This window comes from Rhynchophorus ferrugineus, unplaced genomic scaffold (genome assembly GCF_030347505.1).
Source record: "Rhynchophorus ferrugineus isolate W39M unplaced genomic scaffold, kcgeb_rfMv2 rfM4, whole genome shotgun sequence".
NCBI lineage: Eukaryota > Metazoa > Arthropoda > Insecta > Coleoptera > Curculionidae > Rhynchophorus > Rhynchophorus ferrugineus.
In genome coordinates this window covers 57,205,616-57,217,902 of record NW_027472583.1, presented here as the reverse complement: position 1 = coordinate 57,217,902, position 12,287 = coordinate 57,205,616, and the positions used below count along the sequence as shown (strand labels likewise).

Sequence of the window (12,287 nt, the reverse complement as noted above, 5' to 3'; positions counted from 1 at the left end):
CTTGCAAAAGGCGTTCGGTTGTTATTCGGTAACAGTTTGGTTACTCTGGTTGAAAATGCTGAAACGAATAAGTAGTGAGTTAGAAACAATTTACGACTCTAATCAGTAACTTCGAACAGGAAAGAGGTAATATGGGCCTGTTCTTATCAGTAATATGCGTTAGAGAGATAAGCATTTATCTGCTAGGATTTTGACTATTAGTATTATCCATTATTTATTGGTAATAATTTCAGAGAATAATAAAGATATAAGTCACTTTAAACACTATTAGCAATGCAATTTCCAGAACAATGATTTTAAGAGAATACAATTTTTTAAAAGCTCATAATATACTTAAAGGAAACTGGTTATTTCAATCTATAGCACAGCCGTAGGTATATAAAAATGGAACGTTAGGCCACCCTTGGCAAGAGGATAATAAAAAAGTATAAAGTTAACAACAGTTGATAGAAAACGGTAAAAATTGGAACTGAATCTGACTAGGTATTGCAAATCATAATATTTTTTAATAATTAATTTTAAATATGTTTTTATTTATGCTAGAAATAATAAAATGTTTAATTGTGTTTTAAGTAATTTACATTTATTAATATGTTAAATGTCTGAACAATATGGCCACACCGGGTAATAATATGCTGTGAAATCGAATTACTGTGGGATGCGGTAAATATCTAAAATATATTTGAAAGTCGACAAAGATATACCTATACTTGTAGGAGGAAAGAATGACTACAACTATTATACAGATATGGTAAATTCATTAGGGAGAATGCAATGATTAAAATCTAATTTTATTAAGAAAAAGGCACAGGTAGTAACAGAAGAAACTAATGATAAATACAGTGATATCAAAATGATTTAACTGACTGAAGGAAACAAGAACTAAACATATAAATGTAAGTATGCTCTCTAATGAAAATAAAATATATTACTTGGATACACAATTGCTAACTAGGTAGATTAGGCATCCAGGGGATACCTTAGGTGATTTATAAAAGAGTTCATTTTATTTAGAATGTTGTTATATATTAAAGCTAAAACAGAATAAAAGACAAAGTAAAAAGCGACAACAAAAACAACAACTTTTTAACGTCATAAGTTGAAATGACATGAGTTCATTATTACTAGTTGGGTTAATTTCGTTAAATACTGGAGATATTAATTACTTATATACCTATAAATGTAGGAGGAGAGAATGACTACTAACTATTACACAGATATGGTCAATTCACTAGAGAGAATGCAGTGATTAAAATCTAATTATATTAAAAAAAGGCACAGGTAGTAACAGAAGAAACTAATGATAAATATAGTGATATCAAAATGATTTAACTGACTGAAGGAAACAAAAACTAAACATATAAATGTAAGTATGCTCTCTAATGAAAATAAAATATATTACTTGGATATACAATTGCTAACTAGGTGGATTAGGTATCCAGAGGATACCTTAGGTGATTTAGAAAAGAGTTCATTTTATTTATAATATTGTTGTATATTAAAGTTAAAACAGAATAAAAAACAAAGTAAAAAGCGACAACAAAAACAACAACTTTTTAACGTCATAAGTTAAAATGACATGAGTTCATTACTAGTTGGGTTAATTTCGTTAAATACTGGAGATATTAATTACTGTTTTATATAATTTGTATTTCGTTTAAAGTTAATGTTCAACTTTTTAGTTCGTGTTTAGGTGGCAGTGAGAGACATCGCCCTCTATACGTTATTTATATTTGGTGATTACAGAAGCAATATTTATTCCTGCTTTGTATTATATCGAAAACGTATTAAATGACAATAAGTTTAAAGTTGCGCGTATTTCATAGATATGAAATTCGTTGCACTAACAAACATAATTTTCGAAACAACAGGAGGGAAAAAACAATAAAACGGGCGTTCGACGTGCCCGGAATGGTTTTTGTCGCGGCCGAATATTGGACGATTTTTCATAGACGAATGGCTGTTTTTCGAACTTTTTTTCGAGAGCAGATACGTATTAGCGCAGGCAACCGTTCGATTTAATTTCGCTATTAATCACACATGGAGAGTCAGGATCGGTCGGTCTCCCGGTCCGCGGCGACGGTTCGGTACAAAAAAAGCTGCGTGTCCGATCGCGAATCGCCCGAATTATTCCGAAAATATCGTTTTTAACTGGTGGCGTCGCTTCAGAACATATTTCGACTCGTGTCGTTATCAAATTGAATTAATATTAATACATAAAAGTACTATAAATTATGTCCAAATGCTTAAATAAACAAAATTAAAAACCACCAGCTGATCTGAACGGTACAATATGGTACTGTTTAAATAATACGACGCTCATAACCGGACAATTGAAAAGTCCCCGGTCTACCATAGTAAAACACATATTTTTGGCAAAATTAGTTTTTTTATTCAACATAATTCCCTTCAAGGGTGATACACTGATTATAGCGACCCACCAACGTTTCGATACCGAAATAGGGCCCAGTTTCAGCCATCACCTCTTCATTCGACGAAAATTTCTTACCAGCGAGCATTCTTTTGACCTGAGAACAGGAAATAGTCGCTGGGGGGCAGATCTGGAGAGTACGGTTCATGAGGAAACAATTCGACGCCCAATTCATGGATATTTGCTATCCTTTTCACTAACTCGAGAAACGGTGTATTTTCTTGTATATTATGCTATGTAATAGTCGCTGTTGATGGTCCTTCTTTTTTCAAGGTATTCAATGAAAATTATTCTATGCGCATCCCAAAATACAGACGCCATAATCTTGCCAGCCGACTGTTGCGTTCTCCCGCGCTTTGGAGCGGGTTCATCGTGTGCAGTCCACTTGGATGACTGTCGATTGGACTTGTGTCATCCATTATCACATATCGACGCAAAAACTCGGATTTATTAAGCTTGATCATCTTCAAACACTGCTGCGAATCATCAACTCGTCGTTGTTCTTGGTAAGAAGTGAGCTCGCACGGCATCCACTTTACCCAGAGCTTTCTCATACCCAAATATACGGGAATGATATGATGTACACGTTCAGTTGATATATTTAGAGTATTTCATTTAATTTCAATTTACGGTCACTCGTAATTATTTTGTGGATTTTTTAAATGTTGTCATCGATAACAATCTCTTTTGGGCGTCCACTGCGTTCACCATCTTCGGTGCTCATTTTACCACGTCTAAACTTAGCATACCAGTCCTTGATGGTTGATTTTCCTGGAGCAATGTCCGGAAACTCGGCATCAAGCCAAGTTTTGCTTCAACTGTATTTTTTCTCTTCAAAAATCAATATTTTTTATCTAATTTTTTCACAACAAAAGTTGCTTCCCTCAGAAATCTATAATTCCTTTTTATCCACTGTTTACCGGACCTACTGTTTAACGTGGGCTTCAAACCATGGTCTTCGGCATTACGCCTACCGATTGGAGGATTAGAGTGACCAACTAGGAGATAATCCCAGAAGACATCCAGGCTTTTTCCTTGTCAGATTTTGCACTCTTGCCTAGGACAAATTTACGACCATGCCCCAGCAAACAGAAACTTCTAATATTAATCTATCTAGAAAAAAAGCTAAGCCATGATTATCTCAATTGTTTCTGAAACGTAACACAATATATTATTAAATATTCTTGAGATATTCAGAATCAAGAACTTAATATTATAAGAGTAAAGCATTTGGGAGACTCTATTTCATTAATATCAGACCAAATCGAATTAAAAAATCAATACTTGGCTGGCACCTAAATACTCTTGAACTACCAGAAAATAACTATAAGTACGAAAAGGAATCAATCATATATCAATTAATTAGATAACTTTTGTCACTATTGCACACAATTTCCAATTAAGTTATATTATTTTTCATGGTATTAAAATATATTAATATACTTACCACTACATTGTTAAATTTTCTTATTAAGCATGGTAATTTAGCTGTACCTCCCATTTGTGCTACCACTGTAGACAAATTTTGCGTCAAAAACAAACCATCTTGTCCCGATTTAACTAATGAATTTGCCGAACTATGGTCTTTCTTTCGCACTGGGTAACTTCTTACTGATCTGATATTGTCCTTGGTATTATCACTGATATAGTCTGAAAAAAAAAGAATATATCATTATAAAAACTAGAGTAATCAACAGTGTTTTATTACAGAGTAGTATTTTGCTTTAGCTGGAGACAATAATAGCATTTTTGAGCAGGATGACTCCAATACAAAATCAAAATCCAACTACAAAAGCTGTCTAAACACTAATTTAAAACATTACTAAATACTTAGTTAAAGTACCAGTACATAACCTTCTTGGCCTCAAATTAATTGGGATGGGGTTAAAAGTATATATTAAATAGCATACATTGTTGTCAGTTGTTTTCTATTAATATAATATAATATAATAAAGACACATATGGGAAACACTCTATAAAATAACTGTAAGATATCTTTAGGAATCTAGAATTTCTTTATATTACTACGCAACGCTATAATCAACGCAACTAATTCTCTCATATTTCAAACGCTCTTATTGAATAAATTATAACAAAATATTTGAATACGTATTATATATGTACTAGTATTTGGAATGTGTATGAATATACATTGATACACGTATTTTATAGAATAAAAAATGAAAATCCTATAAAACGTATGTTGGCTGAATTATATTTATAATTTATATTAATATAATAGCATCACGTTAGACAAAAAGCAAAACACATTAGAACCAAAATAAAATAACTATACTTGACTATACAACAAAACCAAAGAGGTTGATTTATAAGACAATTAGAAAGCCAATTTGGACCTATGGGGTACAAATATGGGGTTGCACTAAAAATTCAAATCAACTAGTCATCCAACGCAGTCAAAACAAGGTTCTACGATTGATTACCAATGCCTCTCTCTATGTAACCAACGAAGAACTGCATGATGAGCTGGAAATCACATGAATTTGCGAAGTTATCCAAGATTTCGCCTTGAAACACGAAAGAATATTACTATATCATACTAACGTGGACGCCATACAATTGCTGGACAGCGCGCAGGATGTCAGGAGATTCAAGCGAACCAAACCATACGAACTTATATAAAGTGTATACCTTTAGTGTAAACTACAGATATTAGTTATTATAATTTTATTATTTAGGAATACATGCTGATATATTTTCTCGCACTCGTCTTGCTTGTATTAATTCAAATACAAATGAAAAGTAGTAATAAATTTATGTAAAATTAAGATTACACTAAGCGTATCTAATAAAGACGTTAAAATATATTAATATAATAATATAATAATACTCAAAAATATAAATTTAACTCTTTCCTAAGCTTGCAATATGCCAATCCAAGATTATCGCATCGGTATCAGAAAACCAGGTACTATTACAATTTGCCGAAAAAATCCACGATATTTATATCATATATTGCGATATTTTTTATTGTTGACTATTTTATAAAATGGTTTCTGTTGAGTTTATAAAAACAGAAATCGTTTAGGTCCAAAAATAGTTTATAACAGAAATAGAAAGTTTGCATTGTGAAAATATGAAACACATTTATTAAAAAGATATATTTCAATTGAAATATGTGCCAAATATGATATATATCTATATACAATGTAAACTACACAATATATAAATAGAAATGTACACAATATTTCAATTTTATTTGACACATATAATATGAAATATTATTTCATATAAAAATCGTGAATGTCCCTGAAACGTATAGGAATTTTATATTGAAAATAGAACTCATGAACTATAAGTGCATGAAAATGTGTTAAAATTCCTACAAAAGTAGAGTGAATATTTCACGGTCTGGCTTAGAGATGGCTACATTGATACTGTGTATATTAATCAATATATATCGCCGATAAAATTGCATAAAGGCACCTAATAATTTTAAATTAAAATCCATACCTAGTGATATTAATGTGTATGAAGTGTAACTTTCGACATATAACCCCAAATGATGTATGTCCTATTAAACGTAACAAATACGTGCGCATTGCAAACGTAATTTAAACATCTAGTTCATAACGTAATGGTTTTATTTTAAATGAGGGCATCCGGATGCTTTGATCTAGACAATTTATTTGCATACACTAAATATCTGTCTATAGCCCTAATTAATTGCTAGCTATTTAGCATCAATGGAAATTAAACCGATATAATGACATTCTGCGGCACTCACAGAAAGTCAATGGTCATTTTCGACATTTTGTTTTACAACAAGTCAATCAGATAATGTATTAATTTCTTGTTTTAGCCACAATTATATGTTTACTAAAATAATCTACTGCTAACTATTATGCAGGAACATTACACACTCATTATGATAATAAATTTGCAATTATAATATATTCCTTCTTAGATAACACTATATTTATTATCCATGATGTAAAAATAGTTTGAAATGAAACTATCAATGGTTTAGGAATATTCATTTTCATGTTATACAAGCACAACAAACCTATTATTACTTGTCACATTTTTATTGAAAATCGTTATTGTTCAAAGTCCAAAGAGAGAAATCATCTATAATCTCTTTACTTCCTCGTCTCCCGGTATCTCAAGTCTTCTTATACAGATCACGTAGCCCTTTAACACCCCTCCCCTCCCCCACAGTGTTCATACTACTGTACATAATGGACCTAGTCTCTGATATTTCTTTTAGGAAGGCAAAATACTTTACTAGGATGTGTCTTGGATTAAAACTAACCTCTATTAGCACCTTTCCTACTTGCTTAACCTGCTCTAAATTATTTACACCCCGCATGCCCAATTACAAATTTGTAATAGCTGAAATGCACTTCCCTAGTTTGCCGTTTATCAATTGAACTCTTGTTATAGATATTTATATTCGCTCCGACATGATTAACCAAAAATATATCATAGTTATTGACAAATTGGTGTAATTTATGATAAATCTGCAATATTTTTATCAAACAGCAGTACAAATTAAAAATAACAGGTTATTTAAAATCTTATTCTCCCTCGTATTTTTTGTTTTTTTTTCATTTATTATATTGGCTATAGTATAATTTTGCATAAGCTATTTAAGAATAATGTTCAACAGTTCATACAAAATTTATACAAACGAACTATCTCATATATATTTTTAATTAAAATCTCAAAATATATGTACGTAATCCAAAATAACTTCAAATTTAGGAAGGATTAAAGTGACAGTGAAAGTATGTAGTAAGAAGGAAAAAGGAAGAAAAAACCTTTAAAAAGAAAACCGATGGAATCTTCAGAAATAACCTAGATAATTAGTGAGTTTAAACAGCTCGTTACAAAGCTAAGTAGAGTATCAAAGAGGGCAGAATCTTTTCAAAAATATAATGAAAAAATTGGGAAAAGCGACGGCAAAATAGCTTTCTACTAGTGTGGAAAATAAAAATAATATTAAGGTAAACAATAAAGGACTAAAATACAGAGATAGTTCGAGAATAACATGAAAAAATTATTATAAAAATATAGAAAAACGAACAAAAAACAAAAAAAGGTATAACAGTGAGTTCAAAGTAACAAATATAACAATAAAATCAAAAAATGGAAAACGATCACAAAACTCGCCAGAGACAAAGAATAGAAACATAATATTAAGTAAAGATCAAATGGAAGGAAAAAATCAGAACAAACACATGAAACATTATATATTACTTCCTCACTATTTTCACTTACATAGTTTTCTACGATGTTTCTTTTTATTATAATATTATTACTAGCCAATGCCGACTAACTAAAAAATAAAATTAAATTTCAGTCAGTGTTTTAAATGGTAAAAACATACACTTCAGTACAGAACTACCCAAGATCACATGGTTTGATATTCTTGAGTCTGCGTCTAAGTTCAGTATTAACCAAGAATTTGTGAACTGGGGTTTTTCCTCATGTCACAATCTGTTCCATGTCAGTTGGAATCCAACGGTCTCAGTGTGGGCAATTGTTCCTATAATATATTCATCCAGAATATTCCTCAGAATTTTATACTCAATCACTAATATAGGGTAAGCAAAAGTCCCGCTTTTTATTTTGATTGCGCACCATCTTGTTTATGTGACGTTTAGCTCAGCTTCGTTTTAACCATTGTGTTGTGCAAACGTTACAATTTTATTCTGGATAAATATACGCCATTATAAGGAGCAAAAACAGTGACAATATTTATTGAAACTCTATATTATGTTGCTATCACTTTCACCAGAACATCTCCAAAACTGAATTCAAGTTATAGGTTTATATAGGTTTTAGTATTTGCTTGTAAAGCAGCAACTTACTAAGTATGGATAATTAAATTTTCCTAAAAATAACCAATACATTTTTGTGCTTTAATTCCATTTTTATTGCAAGATTCGTTTCATCCCAAAGCACTAATGGTTTTTATTGTATGGTATAATTGTGTTATTCATATTTATAGGTAAATGAACAGTTTGGGTGTATGTGAATTGAATAAGCGCTGATTTAGACTCGTTGAAGAAGAATTTTATTCTCCACGTCTAGGACTTATTTATATCATTACTTGCCTGTTGCAGATGCTGATTGCTCCTTCGCTATTCGCAAATATCGCAGTGTCATCAGAAAATGACACACATATAGAGGACCCAAATAATAAGTTTAAAATTAGTTCAAGAGTAATTTAACGTACTCACATATTAACATTAAAATCTCTATATTTAATTCTTTTTTCCTACATTCTGACTATCAATTACTAAAATCGTATCTTACTGTTCCGCAAGGTGGTGTACTGGCTTCAAAACTATAACTTCTATATAGAGCAGATCTAACCACCACAAAAATAATTACTGTGGCAATATACGTACACAACACAGCAATCTTAGCATCTCATGAAGATACAGTCACAGCATCAGTGAACCTACAAACCAACTGGATCAAATACAACTATGGTTGAAGACATGAATCATTAAAGCCAATGAAACAAATCCACCCATATAACTTTTACCCAGCGTAGAAGAACATATACACCAGTGAATATCAATCACTGTCAATTCCCCCAAACAGAGGATGTTAAATATATTGGTATGTATTTTGATCCACGCCTAACCTGGAAGTGGCTAAACAAAAACAACTTGAACTTAAATTACACCAAATGTATTGGCTCATTGGGGCCACATCCAAGTTATCATTAGATAACAAGATATAGCTGTATGAGTCTACACTCAAGCCTATTTGGTCATATCAAATCCAACTATGGGTTACCGCTAGCAAATCAAATATATCCATGTGATACAGCGCGATAGTCCTCTAGAACCCATAATGAGTGTAATTGAACGTGTTTTTGTACGAAATACTTCGGAAGAGTGTCAGTGCATCACACTAATCAGCTAAATATGCGACGTGATAATGAAATACATAGTTTAAAACGTTTAACGCCATATGATTTGACTGATTTAGAATAAGACTAATTAATTAAGATAGCATTTTATATCACTTAACGAAGTGATTTTCTACATGCCGTGTATATACATAATAGAAATACAAGAAATACTTATTACCTATTGGACAGATTGTGGAACTACTAAGAGTAATAAAAAAAATTCTTTGTATTTCTTAAGTTCATCTAACCTGAAAAATAAGTTAATTATTTAAGACGCCGAGGCCCTAAAGCACCTGAAAACGCCACACACACAGCCGGGAGCTAGGAGAAAAAGACTGATAAATCATTATTACGGATGAAAGGAAAATTAAGGGCGGGAAATAATATGTCAAAAAAATTTAACCAACTTGTACGATGTGGAAATAAGCGAGGGACCAGGCCGCAGTGAAACGAGACAGTAAAAATGTGACGGCGGCCATTTCCCGTGCCAAGTTTATATTATTTTCCATAAGAAATAAGCCGGAAAAATTGAAGTGGCCCAAAATAGCGAGCTTGCGACAGAGGCTCCATAATGAAAACTCGTCCGTTCCCATTTCGGTTTAGGTTTAGATCAAAATCGCTGGCGCGGGAAACATTCCCGACAAAATACGTTGTAAAAGGGAAAATGAGCTGTAGTCTATGGCGAAGACACGGACTTTTCATGCACCTATTTTCTGTTATTAAAATATCTGCAATATGCATAGACATTTTCTATGAGTACTTTACAACTACTTTCGTCTGTATAATAAAAGACTAAAATGTTTTTTGAAAGTTATACCTGTGTTTCCTAACTATATATTATTATGTGTTTCCTAACTGGCTATGGTACTGCTTTTATTACTTTCAACTGCTAAAATTTTATTATTGGCCTATATACGAGGCTGGTTCAAATTTGATGGAGACAAACGCTGTAGATGACGCGCATGTATGTTTTTAAGGTCGCAGCTTGAGTATGTGATAGCTAGGTCCCTTACAAACAATGTGGCATAGTTTTCGTCGGGAGCACATGTTTCACGCCCGTGCACGACCATGAATGAACTCCAAATGCCGACCGCCCTAGCGCAACGAATTGACATTCGTTTTCTAGTGTGGGAAGGCTTTAAAAAGACGGAAATTTTTCTGCGTTTGCGAAATCAGTTCGGTAGTGAGTGCCTGAGTAGGGCTTACGTGTTCAAATGGGCCAAAGCATTCAAGGATGGCCGCGAAACTGTCGAGAATAAGCCGCATGATCGTCGACCGCGAACCAGCTTTACACCAGACAACATTCGCCGTTCATTTTGGAAGACCGTAGGATGAATATTTAAGCCATTTCGGCTGAACTCAAGATCAGTATACCTTCAATATCGTTGTTGACTGAGTTGAACTGTTGAATTTCGAGCAAAATTTTACGCGGCTGAAAGTTTGTCGCAGCTTACTGACGCGATACGAGGCAGAGGGGGACGGTTTTTTAACGCGAATCTTCACTACAGACGAGATATGGGAACATTATTACACTCTCGAATGTAAGATGTCGTCAAAAGAAAGGAGGAAGAACGAGGAAGGGGCGCCAGTCAAAACGAACACAACCAGGTTTGCGTTCAACCAGGTAAGATGTTCTGGGACTGGCGGGGCGTGCTGTACGTGGATTTCCTGAGCATCCAACGTACCATTAATGCCGCATCATACTCTAACCTTCTGAAAATACACGTGAAACCCGCTTATCGCTCAAAACGAAGCAGCATTCCAGTACAAGGTGCGATTCTTCTCCAGGATAACGCGCCCTTATACCGGTCGTCTTACGCTCGATGCAATATCGGAATTAGGGTGCAAGATACTGGAACACCCCCCCCCCTACAGTCCGGATTTATCACCCTGCGACTGCCACATGTTTGGACCACTGAAAGAAGTTAAATGTAATCTATTTAGAGTATTGTCCATCTTTTGAGGCTCTCTACGAATCGACCCATAATTTGGTATATTCAACTTAGACAGGTTTCGACTCATATATCGGATCAATTAGACACCAAAAACTGTCAGGTCTGGAGAATATGGCAGGTGGGGTAGAACTTTCCATTTTAATGCTTCCGAATATGTTTTACAGGCTTTGCAACATGTGGTCGAGCGTTGACATGCTGATTAATAACATTTTTGCTCGTATTCCGGCCGTCTTTCACGTAGTACTCATCTAAAACGCGTCAATTATAGTCGATAGGGATCGCCACTGTGAATTTGATCGAGTAATGCCTTTAAATCCTTGTCTTCATATTTTTTTGGTTGTGCAGAACGCTCTTTGCTTCAGTGTCAAAATCGCCACTTTTATGATGCTGAAACCAGTACTCATGTATTGAAATCGATGAAGTATGGTTGCTATAAGGTTCACACAGTACTCGAACACCTTCAGTCATCTTTTCCTTTAAACTGAAGTAAAAAAATTTACTTCCCACAAATGCGATTTTTGCGGTACCAAGTCAGACACTTTCCTGAACATCCAACGTACCATTAATACCGCATCATACCTTCTGAAAATACACGTGAAATGTGCAAAATGACACATAAGTCGATTACAAATATACCCGATACGATTTAATCCGACACATCAGACAATATTCTATCTCTTTCTAACTAGGATAAAATGAGAGAGGAAAATCCGCTCCGGGTTTAAAATGAATTTTACATTTTTCCAAATAGCAATTAGCAATATATTAGACCTCATCTATGAAATACATTATTAGATGTTTTAATAGATCAGCATATATCAATTCATAGTCTTAATTTAAAAAAAAAGTAATAATTATGATCTGGACGGTTTCTTAATTAATTTAAGATATTGACTATTTTTTGATCACTAATATATACTATCTAGCAGTATACAATTACATTAATTAGATTATTTGATTGTTATTATTGAATGTATATGATTTAAGAAGAATTTTTTACTAAATT

The 12,287-nt window shown here is 33.2% G+C and overlaps 1 protein-coding gene across 1 annotated transcript in view; it reads right to left on the bottom strand.

Annotated features, from left to right (window-relative positions):
* The window catches only part of LOC143195399 (lachesin), a 161,095-nt gene that overhangs the window by 77,102 nt on the left and 71,706 nt on the right, over positions 1-12,287 (bottom strand). Inside the window, exon 2 of the mRNA XM_076402478.1 lies at positions 3,879-4,081. Coding sequence (XP_076258593.1) covers positions 3,879-4,081 — 203 coding nt within the window. The remainder of the gene's footprint in view (positions 1-3,878; positions 4,082-12,287) is intronic.